At 33.6% G+C, this 23,823-nt stretch overlaps 1 protein-coding gene and 1 long non-coding RNA gene across 3 annotated transcripts; both read left to right on the top strand.

Annotated features, from left to right (window-relative positions):
- Positions 1-51: 51 nt before the first annotated feature.
- On the top strand, positions 52-1,357 carry LOC127871674 (uncharacterized). Its single transcript, XR_008045499.1, has 2 exons — positions 52-204; positions 526-1,357. It is a non-coding gene; the product is annotated as an uncharacterized LOC127871674 (long non-coding RNA).
- A 2,571-nt stretch (positions 1,358-3,928) lies between these two features.
- On the top strand, positions 3,929-22,024 carry LOC127871668 (abscission/NoCut checkpoint regulator-like). 2 transcript variants are annotated; one of them, XM_052414797.1, is made up of 11 exons: positions 3,929-4,079; positions 9,834-9,955; positions 11,176-11,235; positions 12,422-12,585; positions 13,322-13,410; positions 15,307-15,481; positions 16,015-16,217; positions 17,625-17,742; positions 18,217-18,437; positions 19,448-19,551; positions 20,311-22,024. In XM_052414797.1, exons 1-11 carry the CDS (start codon positions 4,032-4,034, stop codon positions 20,381-20,383), a joined length of 1,377 nt encoding a protein of 458 aa, XP_052270757.1. In that variant the 5' UTR covers positions 3,929-4,031; the 3' UTR covers positions 20,384-22,024. The 2 variants fall into 2 exon arrangements, with proteins under 2 accessions (XP_052270757.1, XP_052270758.1); XM_052414798.1 differs by lacking the exon at positions 3,929-4,079 and adding an exon at positions 6,790-7,311.
- Positions 22,025-23,823: the final 1,799 nt, after the last annotated feature.

Below are 23,823 nucleotides of genomic sequence, written 5' to 3'. Positions count from 1 at the left end.
CTTATTGTTATTATTATCCTGACAAATCACAAACGCTTGTTAAAAAATTATTTGTTTTAAACACTATAGTTGGCATCTCTATTCTTCAAGTATTCTCGCGGTATTTCAAAAACGACACCCTACTGTTTATGTATCAGAATTTGTGACGTATTTTCCATTCGCTCTCAGAAAGAAGTTTTACGTTTGATCATGAGCAATATTCTGGTAAGTTGTCGTTGTTACCCACCAGAAACACATTTATTCACAAATTTTTAAGATATTCAGATCTAACTTTTTAGTCTTTTAGCTTTAATTTTTAAAGTATTTTCACCTCGTCTGCTCGCACTTTACCGATATCCCAAAAGGTTACATATCACTATAAATAGTTTAGGCCTAAAACCACAAAATCCTATACCGTTGGAATTTTCGTACCACAATCTTACGTAAAAAATCTTCCAGATTCGAAATCAACAAAAAACAAGACATTTATAAATTGTCTGCATTATTGATCAAATTTTAAGATATTTGTTGGTTTTCCGTTTTTAGAAGCTGTTCTGCCAAGGCAAGAGCTGGGCATTATACAAGCCATTATATCCAGCAAAACTGACAGTTTTGGTTTACAGAAATCAACAAAGGAGGGATTCCCGAACTATCAAAATTTCCAAGCTATACACACAGTTATTATCTGTGGTGATCTTTATTGGTTCTGTTTGTTTACTTGGATGGAACATGTGTGAACTTTTATAGAACTTTGAAAAGTCTATATATGTCTATCTATAAACAAAAATCAGCTATGGTATAATAAGATCAGATGTGCAAACAATGTCAAAGGGTTGTTAAATTAACAATTTGAAGGCAATTATGCTGAAAAAATATGAAAAGTTTCCATGCAAATTTTGTCTGTATATCGACAAGTGTCTGCCGATTATTGTCAAACTAGTAATACAAAACTTACCACAAGTATGTAAAAGCACTAAGTACCAGTGATCATTTTTAGTAAGATAGTGTAATTCTAAACAGTAGCAAATAGCTTGTTTAGTAAATGCATAATGCAATTAATATGATTTCCGTTGTATTGTGTAATTAATAAATTGGTTGTTATACTTGTTAATCCATGATAAATGTTTTATGGCTAGTGCAAAACCAGCAATGTTAATTTTGTAAAAGGTAATACAATAACACCACTTTGTAATTTCATATACGTAAATATTCTTGAAATGTAGGTTGATGAGTTTTACTTATTTTGTAACTATTATTTTATGTGCAAATAAATGATGTGAAGTGTTTTGTATATCCACACAATACCACATATCTTTTTATATATGTACTGTATTATGTGTTATTTGAATGTTTAAATAAATAAATATGGATGATATAACATGATGCATTCTAATATTTGCATTCAAATTGTAACTGTAGAGCTAAGTGTATGCAGTTTAGACTGTGATTTTAGAATTGCTACAAAATGGCTAGTTTTTTAGTGGCGACACAATTTAAACTATTCAACAATAGTTTGCGAAAGAAAATTAGAAACCCTCAAGATACCTGTATTTATTAAATATTTTAATTGCGAAACAAGTATGTTGTTATGCTGTTACACATAATTATACATTGATAATAAATAAGAAGACAATTAGTGGTGTTAACGTTTCCCAACAGTAGAAATCATTCTTCTGATGAAGTCAGTGGTATACAGACGAAAGCTCTAGGTATGGCTTTCAATACGTAGTGTGTGTTATTTGGCAGTCTAAAACTTATTGGATTAAAAAAAATCCTGTCAAATTTGTCAATCAAAATTGATTTGACACATCACATGTACTGTATGCTAAATGCAACTGCTTTAGCAAGCTGTCAAGTTGAATTGAGACATTTGATGAAACAAACTGGTTCCTGGGTAGGACCAGTACTTAGTGTCTATATGACGTACCATGACGTCTATGTCTACAAGACCTACTAGGTAGAACGAGAAATGTACTTCGACGTACAGTTTTCACCGACCCTTGAGTGTTAGCCAATCAGAAGACACCTTACATCTGTTGCTTTTAGAGATATTTAACATTGAACATAAGTATTATTATTATTTATACCAAATTATGCGACTATTCACCGCTTACTCATAGATATTGTGCGTATTTATTAAACATTATTATTATTATAATTTATACCAAATTATGCGACTATTGACCGCTAACTCATAGATATTGTGCGTATTTATTGACCTGGCGTCGCGGAATTAACCTCTGACTTATGCAAGTTATGGTTATCACAAAATACGACCAACGGAGAGGTTATAATACATATTTATCCCGTTAATGCTTGGTAACTGTTTGGTTACCGTTGGGAATTTCCTACACAGTAATGCACTGAACGGTCGTGATACTCCGCCCCGCATGATCAATAAATACTCACAATATGCTGAATAATTTTAATTTTAAAAAGGTAACAATTGAATCTTCTTCAAATTTGTATATAATCTATTTCAATGCATTAAATACTTGAAACTCTATGTGTTTTTTTTTTTGCCATTCTGATATTTTTATTCATTTTGTCCTCAATTAAAAAAGAGATTATAAACCTTTATTATGAATAAATCTGAAGGAAAAGCGGCTCAAGAGACTAGTGTTTTGATTGGCTGTTCAAAAAATGTGTATGTCGAAGTACAAACATGTATGTCGAAGTACAAATTGTACTTTGACGTACAAATATATACTTCGAAGTGTATTTTATATTTATGTCGACGTACAATTATTGTACTTTGACGTACATTTCTCTTTTTAACTTGTAGGTCTTCTTGACTTTCAACCCAAATGGTACGCCATAGTATGTCTTTAGGGTTATTTAAAGAATGCTCCCACTTAAAGGGATCTTTTCACGCTTTGGTAAATTGACAAAATTGAAAAAAGTTGTTTCAGATTCGCACATTTTCGTTTTAGTTATGATATTTGTGAGGTAATAGTAATACTGAACATTTACCATGGTGTAATATAGCCATTATATGCATCTTTTGACGATTTTAAAACCTAAAAATTATAAAGCGTTGCAACGCGAAACGATTGAATAATTTGGAGAGTTCTGTTTTTGTCGTTAAATTTTGTGAAACTACGAAGATTGCTTATATAAGGTATAAAATACGTCCAGTATGTGTACTCGGCGGAATAGCTCAGTAGGCTAAAGCGTTTTTACTTCAGGACTCTGGCAGGACTCCAGTGGTCACTGGTTCGAAACCTGCTCCGGGCAATGTTCTTTTCCTTTTTTTAATTTTATTCTTGATTTTTTACTGGAGCTTTTACGATCCAATGTTTACATTTATAAATATAAAGCATTTAATGAATAAGTTAAAAAATGACAAAATCTGTGAAAAGGCCCCTTTAAGAGATCAATACAGAGACCTCCCAGTGACTAAGCCAGTTAGCAGACACCCCATCCACTATACCACAGACACCGAACCAGCTATAAATTCCTGTGGCTAGAAAACAAAAAAATATAAGATGCTAGATCTTTAAGCTTGGAACATGTAACTTGTTTTAAGATTGATTTTTTTTGGATGCATTACTTAATTATTGCAACAATTATAATATTTTGAACACAATCATGTCAATATATTTATTAAAAATACATAGTTATCAAAAAAACTTAAAAAGCTTTTGCCCGTAAATTAGGTAGCACCTATAATCATATTATATGTCTTTATTTTATTCGTCCCAAAATCTATAGCTTCTTCAAAAAGGCTGAAGTTACTAAATTTGAGTGTTTCTCAAGTAAATATAAAAGATTTGTAAAAAATTTCAACATGAATTTAAATACATTAACAGAGGAAAACAAACAACCCAAACTTATAAGGTTCTTCGTGAATGCAAAAGTGCGCACGTTATTTTCATGATATTGAAACCATGAGCCTTCTACAGATCGCGACCGGTTTGCAATATCGATTTAGTAATGGAAACTTAGTGATATGTGTCCTTGCGTGCTGAAATAGTGATATGTTACCCTATTTCCGAATAATGAACAATTCTGAATAATTCACAATAGCAGACAAGCAGATAATCAAAGACATGTCTTGCTATGGGTGTGGTTCATCCTTTGGGGCGTTTAAAAAAGAGGTTATTTGCCATACATCAGATAGCTTGTTTTGTCAAATGAATCAAATTGTTAAAAATTTATCATGCTGGCTAATTTCGGACAATAGTTGTTATTTCGGACACATGTCATGAATTCATTTAGCTGTGTCCTCCATGATTTAAAACGTAGATGCTATTATGTTTTATCATTTTAAAGCATGATGCAACAAACAGTGACACACTGGTTAGAGAGAACTAGTAGGACATCAGTATTTTCCGTATGTTCTACAGTCAAGTTACCATTACCGAATTACTACCCATAGCGGATCACTTTGATGTTCAAGACTGCGTATCGCAATAACTAGTTGACATTTTTAGATGATATTTTCCACACAGCATCTTCAAGGCCCTTTCTTTAAAACGCATTGATTGAGTCGTAATTGGAGCTACTCTTTGTCAAACACTAAGGTATGTTTTGCTGACATGTATATACAACTTAAAATCTTTCGTCTCATTTCCAAATCGAGGTTAAACATTTTGTCGCGGCCACATACTATAACTCTGTTGGAAAGTAAGCAGTTTACGCATTAATTTAAAAGCCATTTAGTAGTCCTTCTGCCTGCAAAAGTCCATTTCAGTTTTGATTTGTGTTTAAGATTTTGCAACACCTTAAATGAAATTAAGAATTAGGGCAATAACGGATCAAGCATAATAATATGCGTATTGCTAATATATTATATTAAAATATATGCAAATCTTGTTGATTCTTACAATAAATGACCCCAATCTTAATGTTTTATTTATGATCGATGTTCAATATCGAGGATTATATATGATTCAAACAATTTCATGGTTTGCATAAGATGCCCATATCTTTTCAATCTATTTAGGTTTTTCAACAGATAATTCACACAAGAACACCATGCGTAAAGTGTAGATACAAGATCACATATAGAAAACAATTAATAACAAAAACATGAATATCATTTATAACTTGCAATGTAACTTGGTCATTGTAAACATCACAGTTCATGTTTCAACAATTCAAATAGTGTGTTAGATGCCCCCCTCCCTGAGTTGTTTCGATCACGTGATCCGTTATGGCTACAACTGATCCGTTAATGCATGAATTCTGCGGCGAAAAAAGGGATAACAAATACATTTTGCCTGCGTTTAAAAATAAGACTATGTGCTGAATCAGTAAGCCTTGGCCCTTGCTACACTTTGGGGGATTGGGGCCGGGGCCCTTAAAGAGGGGAATTAGCGTCGTTTTAGGCGAAAAGGGGAATTTTAGAAGAGCTTTTCACCAACCATTCAGCACTAAAAATTGCTATATTTTAATTTAATTTACATAAATATACATTTAATCAAAGGTTAATAGCACAATACCAGCTGGCAACTAAGGTATAAAAGTAAAAAAAAACAAAACTTTTTTTTCCTTTTTTTGAGGGGGGAATTTTTAGCTGAAATAGGGGAAAAAAGTATACTATTTTAAGGGGGGAATTTGGCCCCAAAAACGGCCAAATGAGAGCCCTGTAAGCAAAGGTAATATTTAATCAAACTGGTGTAAAAGAAGTCTCACACCATTTATTGCTTTTCACCAGAACAACTTTATTACACTACTGATCCGATAATGGTAACTTGACTGTAATTAGTTTATGGTAAGGCTGAAACGCAATTTGCTACATCACATTTTTACAGACGCTTGTTTTCTTGAAGTTCACAGCAGTATTCATTCAAAGTCAGGTATTTAAGTTAAACATTTGCAATGTTGAGAAATTTCATTGCAATGAAATTTTAATAACACGCGCTGGCCATGCTCAAAAGAAATCCCTAATTGAAACCCGACCTATGTGCTTGAGATTTTCGTTCGTCTACTACAATAGGGCAGGTCTCATTTATTTTTCTTACAACCTGTTATTTAACCAGAAACTGATGTTGTTATCACGAACACATTATTTTAATTATTTATTTTTATGTCCCCGGATCGAAAGATTGGGGGCATATTGTTTTTGGCTTGACTGTCTATCTGTTATTCATTGTGTGTGTCCCAAAACTTTAAAATTAGTTTAAGTTTTGCATAACTTTTGCATTATTGAAGATAGCAACTTGATATTTGGCATGCATGTTCTATCTCATGGAGCTGCACATTTTGAGTGGTGAAAGGTCAAGGTCATCATACGAGGTCAAAGGTCAAATGAATGGCTTCAAAGCGGCGCAATAGGGGGCATTGTGTTTCTGACAAACACATCTCTTGTTAAAGGGGCCTTTTCACAGATTTTGGCATTTTTTTAACTTATTCATTAAATGCTTTATATTGATAAATGTAAACATTTAAAAAAAGGAAAAGAACATTGCCCTGAGCAGGTTTCGAACCAGTGACCCCTGGAGTCCTGCCAGAGTCCTGAAGTAAAAACGCTCTAGCCTACTGAGCTATTCCGCTGAGTATACATCATTGTCGTATTTTATACCTTATATAAGCAATCTTCGTAGTTTCACAAAATTTAACGACAAAAACAGAACTCTCCAAATTATTCAATCGTTTCGCGTTGCAACGCTTTATAATTTTTAGGTTTTAAAATCGTAAAAAGATGCATATAATGGCTATATTAGAGCATGGTTAATGTTCAGTATTACTGTTTCCTCACAAATATCATAACTAAAACGAAAACTTACGAATCTGAAACAACTTTTTTCAATTTTGTCAATTTACCAAATCGTGAAAAGATCCCTTTAACACTAAAACAAAACACTGTTGGATACAGATATCTGAATTGCAAAATGTACACGTGTACAAATTAATGAAATAGACACAAATCTCATTTTACAATATAAATTCACTGTTCGGATTTGTTCCCTTTATAAACAGATAATATGTTTACATATGCAGGCCTTTTCTGCCCTATGCCACGGGTCCAAATATCGGCCCCATTCCCAATGCAAATCTGGTTGTTTTTTGCCCAAATGAAAACAAAATTACCAATGCCAACTTCCAACGAATTCAAAGTAGATTTTTTTTCGGCTGCTAAAAATGCGCAAAGTAACGTTACCTTAATCCACAAACTATTAACATTGGGGAAACCCCGCTTGTTTTGAGCCCGGCTTTGTATCGATCAATACTGGGCGCACTGTGCAGGTAGAAATTAATCATCAAAATGACGTCTCACAACAGCAAATATTACGTTGCCAAAATAAGAAAAAAAGAATTTAAAAATAAGCCAGCAATTTCATCCCTTTTCAACAAGCAAAAAGAAAAACAAACAATTCGGGTGAGGTAAGTACAATAATGCACCGAAATATTTCTAGTAATAAACGAAGATTGTTATAAATGATTTCAGAAGTTCAACAACAAGATGCGACATAAGATTTTTTTTTATATCTGAAATTGATTATAGATCGATTCATTTGTTAGTAATTGTGTTATAAAATAACTGTGATATTCTTCTTTTTTTAAGGCATTAAGGTGATATTGGTATCTAACAGTTTATAGGTGTCTTTCGCAACCGTTGTTTATTTTTGGTGTTTTCACTTCATATACACTTAGATTGTTAATGCAGCATCAACATACGAAGACAATATTCCGGAAAGAAAAAAATAATGCATTTGAATATCAACCGTACTTTCGTTTGACAACTGATCATGCATGTACGATGTGAACCTAAATTTTGTTTTAGTGCAGATTCATTCATACGACACAAAGACACAATTTTGTTTTACGGATCATTTCAGCTTATAGGACTGGGTGAGTCACGTAAAATATCGAATATAAAATATATTTTTAAAAACAACTGGTAGCAAGATGAATTGCAGATAATTGGTCAGTAACCCATTTTAACTAACTCTTTTGACCTGTTTCTTTTCACCTCAATTCAACTGTGAAAAATGCCTATAATATCACTTTGAAGCAGTCCTAAAATTTAATCAATACTTGTTACTTTGTGGTCAAGAAATTTTGAATACTGACACTGTGTTTGTTTATATTTTATTAAAATAGGCATGGTAATGTACACTTATCTCAAATGTTCATAATATTTTGTAAAATTTTAATAATATGGTTACAAAATAGTCATTATTTACCAGTTAACGGCTTCTTTCAAATATAAGAAACACTATTTACATGCGATTATTTTTCCCAATTGAGCAATTTTGCGACAATTTTTCCCCAAAATGGGATTTTTCAGGACGCGATATTCCCAAAATTCCAGTGTGGCATTTTTCCAACATGGAGCAGAAAAGGTGTGATATGGATATTTGTTTGCACTTGTATTGGAAAAAAATATAACTGTATTTACACACAATGAAGACAACTTATTGCACCATCAAATTAATGTATTTATGTCATTTTAACATTTTGGAAACCCCCTTTTTAGCCCAAATAATTATGTATTGTGATTCTTAATATTTGGACATGCTAGTTTTTGTCTATAATTAATTACTCTAAATTTTGGGACAGTTTATTTTACAATCTTATTTTACCACAATTTTGCCATGTTAAGCAGCTTGCGCTAAAAGTGACCTTTTAACAGATGTTCGCATGTATTGAAGTTTCTCTTTGCATGCTTGAAATTGATAAATGTTAACATTTGAACTAAATAGGTCAAGTTAAAAACAAGAATTAAATGAAAGATAGAACAAAACGTAATCTTTTATTGGGTTCGAACCGCCGACCTTTGGATTCAAAGTCTAACACTTAAACACTCGGCCATCAATTCTCATACAAATATAACAACAGAGCTCTCCAAAATATTAAATTGCTTCACGTTTGCAACACTTTATAATTTGTATATATAATTTATGTGTATTATATGAAATAAATGTGTGATTTGGCTGACATGTATGCAAATTAAATGTTGTCTTGCAGCTAAATCATAAATCAAAATAAAGATTTACTCAAAACAGTAAAATCTATTGATATCATTTGAATTAATGATTTGCTACAAAGGTTAGTTGTATTACATTTTGGTTCTCTTTACTGCCAACATTATTATGAGGTTTTTGTGGAAATATTGTGGAAAAGTTTTCTCAAATTTTATTTTAGATCTTAAGTTTTCTTTCTGACCAGGTTTTAAATAAAGTTGAAAATCCTACTTATTATATTGTGGTATGGTGCATGGATGGCATCCGACAGTTTGTTTCTGGTAAATAACTGCAATTTAAATTGATAAATCTTTAGGAAACTTTGGGTATAGCAATATTGCACGGAGGCCTAGGCATTGAAATTGGGGTTAGTCAGGTCAAGTTCACAGTTACTAAAGGGATTTCATTTGAGGCCAGAAAATGGCAGGTCAAGGTCATTGTATTTGTATATAAAATTGGAAACAAATATGTGCACAATAAGTTAAGTTAGGATGGTGATGTAGTGCTGAGTTGGGAAGCAGCTTATATGCTGCGGATTGCACAAATTAAGAAAATTAATAAGTAAAAGGTTGATAAGCAGATTAAGTATTGCCATGTTTCCTTTTTGATTATTGGAACTAATTGTGACTAAGATGATTTATTGAACCTCAAATTAAGTGTAAATTCAGTTTGTTCACTCAAGTTTGATACAGTTTTGCAAGTAATTCTGAACAGCTGACAAAAATAAATAAATAATGCACACACAATTGCCGTATTAGCAAAACTCCTCCATTATATTTGTCTGCCGAGAGTTAAAATGCACCCTTACAGCCTGCTATTTTGCTTGATCTTCTGATGACTTTCAGAATTCACTCAAATGAATATATTGGTTAAAACCTACCGTTCTTATAACAGTTCAATGACCTCATTTTTTTTCGCTAACATGTGCTATGTTTTCAGCATGGATGTAAGAACTGTGGGTTCATGTTCTGCACCAGTTGCCTGCCCAACAAACTGCCCATCCCCAAGATGAACAATGAAAAGCACAGGGTGTGCATGAAGTGCTACAACATACTAACTGGGTAAGAAGCATGCTGTAATGCAGATTAAGGGATTTCCGCTTTCCTAAATTGAAGACTCAGCAGGAATTATAAATCATTATTTTATTGACTGCAGGGTTAAAATGTAGCATTTTGGCCAGTGTTGTCCTATCTCATTTTTAGCTCGGCTGTTTTCGGAGAAAACCCCAGGTATTGTCATAGCCAGCTTGTCGTGTCTTTCCGCCGTACTCCGTCCGTGTCGTGCTAAAACCTTAACATTTTGTTAACCTTTTGAACATTGGTTCTAAAATGAAAGTGCTTCCACCTACAACATTGAAACTTGATATGTAGCTGCACCTTAATGAGTTTTACACGCCACACCCATTTTTGGGTCACTAGGTCAAAGGTCAAGGTCACTGTGACCTTAAAAAAAATAAATTATGACAAGCTTTCATTTATTCAAAACTGCACCCGCAGCCGAGCGTTGGCAATCGTTATGCGGTGCTCTTGTTTGAATACTACTTCTATAGTGAACAAATGTGTTCTCTGAAAATCTATAAGAGTTATGTCTAAGAAGCATTTGCAAACTTCCATTTGTTAGCGTATATTGGCATTTTTTTTTAAAGACAATGCTATAACCATGTCAATGTTAAATTTCACATCACTTAACATTTCTGAGTATTATATTGTACACTGAATATGTGATGCTTTTATAAAATGTCAACTTTGAAATACTTACCATGAAGAAATAAACTATTGGACCCAGCATTCTGAGCCAAATTATTGGAGAGTTGATTATTCAAATGATTTCTAGTAGCAGGTCTGTACATTATTGTTTCTCTTTAATAATATCTATCATGTCCTGAAGGTAAAATAAAAGGTTATAATTATGCTGTAAGGCTTTGTTTAGGTTGATATCATGTATTGATGTACAATTGGCTGTCAAGTTAGCACACAGCTTCTCATTCTGGTGATCTGGGTTCATAACCAACATCTGGCCTTGTATGGTCACTATACCAGATAGGGCCACCTTCCTTTCACAGCAAACCACAACACGGTTTAATGTCTTTCAGTTAAACAGCCAGAAATTGCTGTTTTCATGAAAGATTTGTCCTCAATTATAATATATATTATATAGAGTCTTGTAAGTTAATTAGGAAGGAGTTCAGCTGTGCTTGGACACATTTGGGGTCCTCACATAATACAGTCTCCGGCACGGAGGGACCTCATACACTTGATACATGTTGCATTCATTATTGCAGGAAAGTCAAACCTAAAAAAGAGGATCCATCAAAATATTCACCCCCAGAAAACTACAAAAAGTACGTCTCTTTCTGTGTGATTAATTTATTTTTGGATAAGACATTTAATGGTAGTTTTAAGGGGTCAGACATATTAAAGAAGAGGTAAATCTATTATCTTCTTATGCTAGTATTATTGATTTTTTAGATAACTTAGTTAACATATTCTCTTTTATGAAGTCAGTGTTTGTTATGGTCAAGTTTGGGGCCTTATTCAAGATCTTAATTTAATTTAGGGTTTCAAAAAAAAAAAAAGTGGAAAAAAAAAAATTTGTTTCAACATTCAGTTTATTGCTCCAAAAGTTGAACGTAGGTAAATGTAATATTGAAAACAGTTTTACATTCATTTTTAAAGCTTTTGTTGGGAAAGTAAAGAGTAACACCAATTTCCCAATTTTAATTAAAACGCCACCTTTTCTTCTCAATCCAAATGGCCTTGTGCCCATTTTCAAAATGGTGAAGGAAAATATTCGAAACAAATTAAGTTCTTTCTGTTTACTGAAGTGAAAACTCCATGTCTTGACCCTATACGGTTTGTTATAAGGTAGAGTTTTTTTCTTACATTAAGACCGATTAATACTTGTTAATGTTTTCACTTCCAATTGGTCAAACGTCTTATCTTTGTTTTGCTGGCATAGTTTTAAGTCTTCCCTATTGATTTTAAGGATTTATGTTAATTTGCAGGGTTTTTTAATGTAAAATTTTGGGCAGACATTCCGCCACATCCCCATTATGAAAAAGTATATTTAGTTTTCCCAAATGACTGTCTAAAATTCCCTATTGAAGGTTTCAAAAAATTTTTTTTTTTTTTTATAAATTTCAAAATTGAGTTTATTTCCTGTTCATCTCTTTAAGTTGAACCTTAGGAAATATAATATTGACAATACTTTATTATCATTTTTATAATGTTCTTAAAAAAAATCCAACATAAGGCCAATATCCCAATTTAAGTCATAACGCTGTGATTATTCCCAATCCATAGGCCTGACCATGGTGAAAGAAACATTATTAATTTCAAATAAATTGCAAACCTTTTCACATGCTCTGTTTTATTTAAGATGATAAATTAATATCCTACTTTGGAAACAGTTAATACATATGATATCCCAGTTTACAAAGTGAAGAGTACTGAAGAAAAATTGGGTTATAATTTGGCATTTGTGAATGCCTGTATTTTGTCAGTAAACATTCATATCTGTACAAAAAGGAGAGTAGCGGCCCTTAAAGAAAAGGAAGTATGTGGTATTGTCTCCGCCTCACAAGTGCCCAAGCCGCAGGGTGGGGCGCAGGTCAGACCCCCAGGTATGTCACAGGCAGACTGGGACATCCAACAGAGGCTTGAGAAGCTGAGAGAAAAAACTCCCACTGAAGGTGAGCACACGTTTTCCTGAATAATTAAAAGGCTTGATTTACATTGGGTTGAGACATTAACCCTTTGCATGCTGGGAAATTTGTTGTCTGCTAAAATGTTGTCTGCTGAATTTCTAAAATTAGCCTTTTCGATTTGTTTCAAAGAATACTATCAGAATAGCAAACAGTTTGGATCCTGATGAGACGCCACGTTCTGTGGCATCTCATCTGGATCCAAACTGTTTGCAAAGGCCTTCAAAATTCGGTTCCAGCACTGAAAGAGTTAAAAAAGGGTTGGCAGAATTGTATTGTAGAACATTCATTTACTTTTAAAGGTGCATGCAGACTTTAGTTTTGGATTGGTTGTACATCCAATAGCCTATCATCACATGTATTAAAACAGTCCAATTTAAAAGATATATTCATTAGACTTTGTTACGTGAAATTTGTTAACATAATTTGCATCAAGCAATTTACACTTTATTTAAAAGGGTAACACAGGGTGGATAGGTAATTTAATTTTCTTCACAACAATTTTGCACCTTCATTTTATTCAGATAGGAAAGTTATTCACATAAGTGTGTGCTGTATGGTCTGGTAGAAAATTGATCATGGCCAGGAAATGTGAGTGTAGATAAACAGGTTGCTCGGCTTTGACTGTAAACCTGTAAAAAGGTACTGTTGAAAAGGGCGAAAATTCATTCCTTGATTAAAATCAACAAGCTAGCTAAGTTTGATGATCTCTACTTTGCCACAGTTGCTGCAGGTCAGACCAGTGAGGTAGACATAGCTGATAGACTTGCCAAGATGAAGGGAATGGACCCAGCCAGATATAACAAACAGCCTGTATGTATAGTTTGCAAATTAAAACATAAAACAGCCTGTATGTATAGTTTGCAAATTATGACATAAAACAGCCTGTATGTATAGTTCGCAAATTATGACATAAAACAACCTGTATGTATAGTTTGCAAAATTATAACATACAGTCAGTCTTGTGGATGCGACCACTTGTATTAAGCGACCTTTGTCTTATGCGACCATTTTGAAATCCCGTGGAGCTTATTGGCTATATAATGATATTGTATTAAGCGACTTTTGTCTTACGCGACCAGCAACCGCTGATTTTTGTGTATTTTGATGTCCGAATCTTGAATTAAGCGACCATTAGGAGGTAAAAGTGGTAAATCCGTGTTAATTGTTTATCTAAGCCGATAAGATGTACTGTTACACCTCTGCCTTGTTTTCACACCAAACATTATGATTATGCTTTGTCTCCTTGACCGGTTCTGACTGGTATTGTTGTAGACTGAGTATCAATTTATTGAGTTGAATAATAGAGAAATGTATTACGCACAGTCTACAGCTTAAATAGTTTACTATGTGGAACGTTAAGAGACAACGCCGATTTTTCTCGAGTATAGATAACAGGTGCAGAAACAATGCACTGCACGGGACAAACATTTCCTGAGAAATGGGGAAAATAAACTATTAATCGGCAACATCTGTCGAAATCCGTACATTACCAATTTGTAATTATGGTAATTAGTAGATATTTGTTAGCCAATCACTTTGTTATTTACTTAATAAATTTTCCAATCAGGTCTGTTTGTTTGTTTTCAATTGACGTGTTTTAATTTTGTTCAGCTTATTATGTTTCATAATCGAGTCAGATTTCCTTAAGCGTGCATGCAGAAATTAAAATGTCAAAACGATAAGTGTAAACATTGAACGAGAAAATTCGGGTTTTGGAATTGTCAAAGAGTAAAAGTGCACGTAAAATCGCAGATGAGTTTGGAGTCGGTAAAACTCAAATTCAGAATATTCTTAAGCGTAAGGCCAAGGTGCTTGAAGACGTGGAAAATAATGTGTCAGGTGAAAAAAAATGGTGCACGAGGTGCACGAGGAACGAGGACATTAATGATCTTGTGTTAACGTGGTTTAAGGATGCAACAACGAGGAGAATGCCTGTGTCAGGCCCTCTCATTTGTGCTTAGGGCCTTAGATTTGCGTCCGATTAAGGAATTGAGACGTTCAAGGCTTCCATTGGCTGGTTAGCTTCGTTTCTCAGCAGAAACAACATTGTATTAGGGACTATGTCTGGTGAAAGGGGAGATGTGAATAAGGACACAGTTAATGACAATTGATAATAAATGATTATTTATAATAAGTGAAAAAATAAAATATTATAAGTATAATATTGTTTATGTATTGTGTTTATATTCATTTTATTATAAAAGTTAAAATCATTTTTGTGGACAAAAGAGATTATCCTTCATAAAGATTAAAATTGAGGGTAAGCATTTATCCAGAATGGCCTTTTTTATTTAAAGACCATTTTATTAAGAGACCACTTTTGATTACTCCCTTGAGTGGTCTCTTAGAACAAGATTGACTGTACAACAGCCTGTATGTTGATTCATTAAAATGAGGGGTATGACAAACAACCGATATGCAAGGCTTGCAAAATGAGAATTTTAGCAAAGAGGACATATGACATTGCATACTCAGCAAACTTAATGTTTTTTAATCATGATTATACATTTTGTAGTACAATATTGTAAATTACCAGTTTACATAAATGAGAAGGTACATCCAATTTTGCAGACGATCAATCTTAAAGTATTGGACTTTTGAATTACAGTAATACCCTTTTACAAACACGGGTTATTAAAACCAATTGTGCAATTAGTACACTGTAGACCACACATCTAAAACTTCCTTATACTATTCATGTCCCAGGTGTATCAGCCGCCAGACAGACGGACACAGCAGGAGCAGATGAATGAACTTCTTGATGAGATCTCCAACGAAGTAGAGCTGGACTCCAGACTTCCTGATCCTGTCTTGGAAATCTCTGCAAGGCTGGCTCGGTTAAAAGAGCCCATACCGAAACTGGAAGAAAAGCCAGGGCCAGGTGTGTAATTGTAACGTTTAGATAAGACCTATACCTCAAGAGAGTATTGAATAGTTTTTCATGTTTATTTTACAGTTTCATTTTAAAAGGTTACTGAATTGCAGGGAAATTTAAACTTGTGTATGTTTTGTTTATTTTGGGTGATCAGAAAGTCATTTAGTACTTCCTATTATTCACATAGAAAAAGACACACATCAGCAAATCTGCAAAAATATTGCAACAGTCCTGTGACCAAGACACACACAATTGTACAAGCACAACAAAGAAGAGAATTAAAAAAATGTATTTGCAAATTGCTTCTAGAACAACAATGATCCAACATTCTTTAAAAGTGGCCTGTCTGAAATAAAAAGTTCTGGACGGAAACAGACATGTACATGAAAACAAGTTTTATTGTTTATATTTAACCTTTCGCATGGACGGACATATTTTCTGAAATATGCTGGTCAAAAATATTATTTACTGGATCAGAATGGGCAATTTTGCAAGGAATTGAAAAAATATAAACTGCCATGCTTGCTGTCTTCTTTCAGATGACAACAACTTGAACAAGCCTTCCACGAGGGATTCTCAGTCATTCTCTCAGAACATTGAGTCAGGAACCGGCCAGACTGGACCTGGAGCAGTTCCTGGTTCCCTGCCCAAGGTAATTGGTGTGGGAACCAGTGGCAAGACTGATCCTGTGAATGAAGTTAGCCCAGAGGAGATGAGGCAAATTTTGAATGCAGCTGCTCAGGTAAACATTGTATATTTATTTTATGTTTAAATTTTGTTTTGTTTAGTATTAAAGAAACGTCTTACTCGCACTCATTTGTTCCAGCTTTTTTAGCTCACCTGTCACTAAGTGACATGGTGAGCTTATGTGACTGTGTGATGTCCGGCGTCCGTATGTGCATGCGTGCGTCCGTCAACAATTTGTTTGTGTAGACAGTAGAGGTCACAGTTTTCATCCAATCTTTATGAAATTTGGTCAGAATGTTTATATTGATAAAATCTGGGTTGGGATTGCGTTTGGGTTATCTGGGGTCAAAAACTAGGTCACTAGGTCAAAAACTAGGTCAAATAATAGAAAAACCTTGTGTAGACAATAGAGGTCGCAGTTTTCATCCAATCTTTATGAAATTTGGTCAGAATGTTTATTTTGATGAAATCTGGATTGGGATTGTATTTGGGTCATCTGGGGTCAAAAACTAGGTCACTAGGTCATAAACTAGGTCAAATAATAGAAAAACCTTGTATTGACAATAGAGGTCACAGTTTTCATCCAATCTTTATGAAATTTGGTCAGAATGTTTATCTTGATGAAATCTGGGTTGGGATTGTATTTGGGTCATCTGGGGTTAAAAACTAGGTCACAAGGTCAAATAATAGAAAAACCTTGTGTAGACAATAGAGGTCACAGTTTTCATCCAATCTTTATAAAATTTGATCAGAATGTTTATCTTGATGAAATCTGGGTTGGGATTGTATTTGGGTCACTTGGGGTCAAAAAACTAGGTCACTAGGTCAAATAATAGAAAAACCTTGTGTAGACAATAGAGGTCATAGTTTTCATTCAATCTTTATGAAATTTGGTCAGAATATTTATCTTGATGAAATCGGGGTTGGGATTGTATTTGGTTAGTCAGGTGAGCGATTCAGGGCCATCATGGCCCTCTTGTTTAGATTAAATGACTAAGATCGATACTTTATAATAATTAAAAGAAAATAGCCCTTATTTATAGATCTTTTCAAGGTTTTTCCAGTCTCCTCTTAAGTTTCTCCCTAGATACTATTAAAGACACACAAAAGGTGCCGGAAGAAAGATATTTTTACAAAAATTCAATATATAGATGGAATAAAACAGTATGACCACTAGATCTTACCACTCTAGACTTCTGACTCAATCTTGACAAACCATGGTTAGAATCTTTATCTTTACAAATATCCAGTCAAAATTTGAATTTGGGTCATGTGTTTTCCTAAAAGAAGGTCAATTTGTAAAAATCATATAAGACCAGATTACCAATCTTGAAGCCACATGTTCAACAATTTGTGTACCTTGAATGCAGTTTAGCTCTTCAGGGCAATTGTGGCCCTCTTGATCATGTCTGTTACCAAAGCAACTGTTATCTTTGTATTATTGAGATCCAATGTCGTTCAGGAGTTGGAGCAAGAGGCCCAGAGGGCTCTGAAGGGTCTGGAGGATGACAAGGAGATCATGAAGAAGCTACAAGAGGTCAAGGAACGACGCAAACAAAGCTCCACCAACGTCAACAAAGGTCAGACTGAAAGGGACTTGTTCAAAGATTTCAAAATGAGAGTTTGCAATAAGAAAGTGTAGATTATATTAAAACAAGCCGTATAATACTTTTGACAAAAAAATATGTCAGATATATTGGTTCTTTTAACGATATTTCTCTATCAAAATGGATAAAATTACAAAGCGTTTGTTAAGCTCGTCATCGCTACTTTGGTTTAAAATATTATATAAAAAACATAGCTTTTACTTAATGCATCAAAGCTTTAATCTTAATAGAAAAAGTTCTATTGAGGGGGACATTAAGGTCATCAGTTCAAAGGTAAATTTCACCGGTACTTGAAACATAAATAAAAATATTTTGAGCCGGTACTTATAAATGACATCTTATTCACATTTAAGAAACATGATTTTGTGAAAGTCTGATGATTACTATAAATACCCCAAAATATTAATATCATATATGGCTCATTTATTAAATTCAATGGAATTTCAGATGAGATAATTGACTCAGAAAGTGACAACGACAATGAAGACAATGATGAAGAGAATGAGGAGAAGCTGGCTGCAGACTACATCAGGCGGGCCATGGAGGAGAACAAACTGGACGAAGCTGCCGCTAAGGACGGGGTGGACATATCTGACAGCAGAGCTGATAAGAAGGAGAGGGCGGGCAGTTTGCGGCAAGAAAAGAAGAGAAATAATACTAATGAAGAGGTGAGGCTTTTGGGATTCGGTCATGAGCAAAAAGCATGATTGTATAAACAGGAATCATGTGTTTTTAAAATAACATTAAAAGGGTTGTCTCGCAATATTGTTGAAAAATTGCATAGCTGCGTAATATAGTGCATGATTTTGATGGAAATACTATTAATCATTTCCTCATTTGGAGCAGAAATATGAACTCTTAAATATGTGTAAATGAAGAATTAGTTTTAACCATAATATTTAAGCTCAATTGCATCAAAAGCTAAAGGCCTATTGCCAGGTTCATCGCCCACTTCCTCTGTACCAACAAGCAACTTGTCTAATAATTGAACAGTCCAAATTTATTTGTAAATGTAAGCAAAAATGTGATATCATAGTTATAGTCTGTTCTGAGACAGCTCTCAAACATTCTTTGAACTATTATCTAGTTGTACTTGTCTCACTGATTTGGGAAAGAGGGACATAAGATTTCCACTTAAGACATCACACAAGCAACTCGTGTGATAAAATCGACCGGAACATTACAGTCGTGTATTATTCCCAATCATTATGTGCAAATATTTGTGCATGTTGAATTTGTCTTCTCATGCAGTAAACTAATTTTAGCTGTAGAGTGTGAAACCTCCAAACAGAGAGTTTCCATAAATATAGTGTATCTGTTTTTATACTAAGAATTTTTTTTTCTTGTTTTTATACGCATTTAAATAGTGTAAAATGTGGGGACAGAATTGTTGTTCACGAAAATTCATTCCTGTCTGTGTGTTTGTTTAAATGCATTTGTTGAGTCTAGTGCTTTGGTTCTGTTTGGTTCTTTTTAGCAACTGGTTCCTTTTCATAAATACCACATGCCCTAGTACAGCCACTCTCTTTCTGGTGCTGGTTCGATTTTACATAGTTTGTGTTTGAAAATAAATGAAATGCAATCATGTTATTTAATGCATTCAGCTTGACTTAATTTTGACGCCAATGGTATTTTACAAAAATATTTCTTGTTTATTAGTTTATTGTGAAACTTTCAGATATATGACCCCGATGAGCTTCCATACTGCTCCATATGTACCAACGATGCCAAACTACGCTGTCTAGGTTGTGACTATGACCTTTTCTGCAGGTCTTGCTTTCGGTAAAATGACCTTTTGATTTCTTAATGTGTTAATACCTGTTCATTTATTTCGAGAAGCTGTTGTATTTAACTAAATTGAAGTCATATCATTGCAATTATTTAACCTAATTACATTCCTTTTCAAGCTAGCTTTATCTACATTGTAAATTAGTTTTCCATGTAAATGGGGTTGATACTAGGAGGGGGGGATGATTAATTTTGGTTGAAACTATTGTATGACCTATCCCCAAACAAATCATTTGACAGGACAGAGAAAGTGAGCTCACAAATCAACAAACTAATCAAGCTGGCAGTATATTGATGATGTTTTTGTTATCTTTATGTGAAATATTGATATCTTGGTGTTCTACAGTTCTGATTGATAATTTTATCATGCATAGAGTGGTGGACGCTAATACGTTGTTTTTTTTTTCTGTATGTTTTCTTAAACAAGAAATGTCTTACGAATTGTATTCACCAATTGAAATTTGAATTCAGTTTATATTAAATTTGCTTCAAGTGTTTTGGCATAATAGAAAAGAAAAGTTTATTGATTTGTTAAACAAGACCAGGCATATGCTGGTCACATGAGCCGAGTCATGCATTCTTGCTATTTAGTCACAAGCTACCCAGTCTGCTGTAAAGTCCTGCAAATTTCTTCATGTGTATAGCAAAGAGTAGATCCTGACGAGTTTTTGCTAATGCGTAGGCTGATCTGGAGTTTTAAGACCCACTTTCAGATGATGGCTTATGCAGTCATGTGTGTGTACTTTATTTTAGGGAAGCTCACCAGATTATCGGGCTGCCTGGCCACAAAAGCATTGACTACATTCCGCCAAAAATTGCAACATGATGATTGAACTTAAAGTCATACATATCAAGCCAGTTTGTGAAACAAAGAACTTGTTTGCTCTCAAAAATACATACTGTGTACATACAAATTCAATTCTTGTATGTACACACATATATGTGCGTACATTGATAGGTCAGTTTGCAATTTGCGAGGGCTCATACAGATTTACATTTTACCTCAAAAGTGTCATAAATAAATACAAATGAGACAAAAAGGGATTCTCTCAGAGAGGTGGGTATGTGTTTCTAAACTAGTTTATTCTCTTTGTGATTATGTTTTAGAGTTATAACCATATATTTTGACTGTGGATTAAGCTCTATTATTTTAGTAAAAGTGTTAACAAATTATTGGCATTATTGTAAGCCAGTGGGCAGTTCATTATATGTTTGCATAAATTGACCTATAAAAATTACATAATGAATTAACGTGTCTTTTATTAGCATAAGCAATATAAAATCAAATGTACCATTTTATTTATATTTCTTAAAACTGTTAAGGTTCAGAACTGTGTAGTTACAAATTGTTAATCATGACAGACATTTTTCTTATAGACTTGTTTCTTTGCGCCATGTTTGTCACTCAACAAAACATAACCCACTATATTTATGTTTTATGATACTTCTGGGCATGATACTGTTTGTATTGAATGTTTATCAAAATAATGTTCATGGAGAGAATCTCTTAATTATATTACATAATTATATATTGCAATTTGAGTTAGTGATAAGCATTGTGAAATATGTGTTGCACAAGAACCAGATATGGGAGGTCAAATGTCAATTTCACAATTGAATGTCCACTGTAAAATTTACAAACTAATTTGCAAGAATACGTTTTATCTTGTCTTTTGTACAGGATGAATGGAATTTCAATTTACTTGACACAGAAAAAAGGAGGTCTGTTTGTCAAAGGTCAAATGTAAGAAAGAAAATCTTCGGACTCTGTTTTGGATTATATCTTTGTCAAATATTAGATATATATATATATGTGTGTACGTTCCTTGGTCTGAGATTTCTAATTTATCCATTTCCATATTCCATAATACATAATATTTCCATTACCTTTTTTATGAAGTATTGGCTATGTTGTAGCAAGCTGATGAAATTGCATTTCGATGATATCAGATTCCAGAATAGAATTGTATATTCCCTGTTAGACTATAGATCATGCATGGGCATCGTCATAAATTGAGATTGCGTTGTCTAACAGTAAATAAAATAATGTTATTGTATACTCCAAACATAATTATGATAAACTTATTGTGTATAAGCCAACTCATTTTATCAAAAGTGAAGGCCAAACTTAGAAGTCAAAAGTCTAATTTGGCAACAAACAGCTTGTTGGTGATACAAGTTGAGTAACAAGACAAAATGGAATGTTGAGGCATCCATGCATTATGGAAACAGCCATGTTTAGCCAAGAACTCTAGGTGAATTGTTAAAATACTAGGAACAACTAATATATTGTGATATGTTGTTTTACAAAATTATTTGTGATTGATGTTTTTTGTATAGCCTTATTTAAATCTATGTTAATCATAACATTATCATATATAAATGTCTCACTTTTTATTGTTTAGATTATGCTTTATTTGAATATAATACATTTGTTAACATATGTAATAAACCTAAAAAACATGAAGCAGTTTTGGCACTGCATTTTTTCTGCATTTAATGTACATTGAATGCACATTCACTACACTTAAACATACATAAAAAACTGTTATTAAGTAAAAATGCAGAACAGAAAAATCTCACACAATACTGCTGCATCTAATTAACATTAAATGCATTAAATTATGTGTAACAGTGGTTCAAAGGTAAAACTGTTTGTTTACCTTCTTCATAATTTTTAATTTTGTTTTATTTTATGTTCTTATAATCTTTGTGCCCAGTGACATTTAGCGGGGACTCTCATATGGACACTTTTCTTGTTATCAAAATGTATATATCTGAGTAGCAACTGATTGGGTTGGATTGACTCTTAAAAGGTATACCCAAATCAACAATCAATCTGAAACAGGTGAACACATCATGGTCCTCTTGATTCGGTTGCCTCATCCAGTAATCCTGTAAAAACAATAACAATATAATATTGCTACAAAGGCTGCTTAGTACTTTACAAATAAAAAGGGATGAATTCTGTTAAAATCACATCTTAGAAGGTGTATATGCCAATCACTATTTGCTACAGTCAAGACTCAATGTTTGTGGGTTGACAAACTATCCAAAATGATCAGTGTTCCAGCTGTATGGACACCAAGACTTCACTTGACATAGTTTCAGAGTGGATCTCTGGTAGAGCAATTAACACTGGCACCAGGTCTCAGAAATTAAAGGTTCAATACTTCGCTTAGTATAACCTTTTTATGTCCCCCATTATAGTAGTGGGGGACATATTGTTTTTGCCCTGTCTGTTGGTTGGTTGGTTGGTCTGTCTGTCTGTCTGTTTGCGCCAACTTTAACATTTTGCAATAACTTTTGCTATATTGAAGATAGCAACTTCATATTTGGCATGCATGTGTATCTCATGAAGCAGCACATTTTGAGTGGTGAAAGGTCAAGGTCAAGGTCATCCTTCAAGGTCAGAGGTCAAATATAGGTGGCCAAAATCGCTCATTTTATTAATACTTTTGCAATATTGAAGATAGCAACTTGATATTTGGCATGCATGTGTATCTCATGGAGCTGCACATTTTGAGTGGTGAAAGGTCAAGGTCATCCTTCAAGGTAAGAGGTCAAATATGTGGCCCAAATCGTTTATTTTATGAATACTTTTGCAATATTGAAGATAGCAATTTGATATTTGGCATGCATGTGTATCTCATGAAGCTGCACATTTTGAGTGGTGAAAGGTCAAGGTCATCCTTCAAGGTCAGAGGTCAAATATATGTAGCCCAAATCGCTTATTTTATGAATACTTTTGCAATATTGAAGATAGCAACTTGATATTTGGCATGCATGTGTATCTCATGGAGCTGCACATTTTGAGTGGTGAAAGGTCAAGGTCATCCTTCAAGGTCAAGTATATGGGTCAAAATTGCGCATGTAATGTCACTTCTGCAATATTGAAGCTAGCAATTTTATATTTGAAATGCGTGTGTATCTCAAGGAGCTGCACATTTTGAGTGGTGAAGGGTCAAGGTCATTCTACAAGGTCAAACATCATATAGGACATTGTGTTTCTCAAACACATCTTGTTTCATTTTCCTTTGAAATGTGTTACCTAGGTGCAGTATACCAGACGCAAATTTCTAAAAAAAATCTTAAATATTTTTCTTTTAAAGGTTGCTTCTTTAATGGAGATGTATTACAGTTTTTAAGTCGATGATGCTATATAAAAATGTTTTATTGTGTGTATTTTACATATAATTTTGATTTAAAGCATGCTCAGTGTTTAAAATTAAATGTACATTTTTGCAATTCAAAAAAGTAAGCTTA

Source organism: Dreissena polymorpha, chromosome 3, assembly GCF_020536995.1.
Source record: "Dreissena polymorpha isolate Duluth1 chromosome 3, UMN_Dpol_1.0, whole genome shotgun sequence".
NCBI classification, from domain to species: domain Eukaryota; kingdom Metazoa; phylum Mollusca; class Bivalvia; order Myida; family Dreissenidae; genus Dreissena; species Dreissena polymorpha.
The sequence above is the reverse complement of the archived record's forward strand: the minus strand, read 5'-3'. Positions and strand labels throughout refer to the sequence as shown.

Coding starts and splice junctions, on each gene's coding strand:
- LOC127871668 (XM_052414797.1), top strand. CDS start 4,032: ATGTCTTGCTATGGGTGTGGTTCATCCTTTGGGGCGTTTAAAAAAGAG. Junction 11,236..12,421: donor CCCCCAGAAAACTACAAAAA/GTACGTCTCTTT, acceptor CTGTACAAAAAG/GAGAGTAGCGGCCCTTAAAG. Junction 13,411..15,306: donor CCAGATATAACAAACAGCCT/GTATGTATAGTT, acceptor TTCATGTCCCAG/GTGTATCAGCCGCCAGACAG.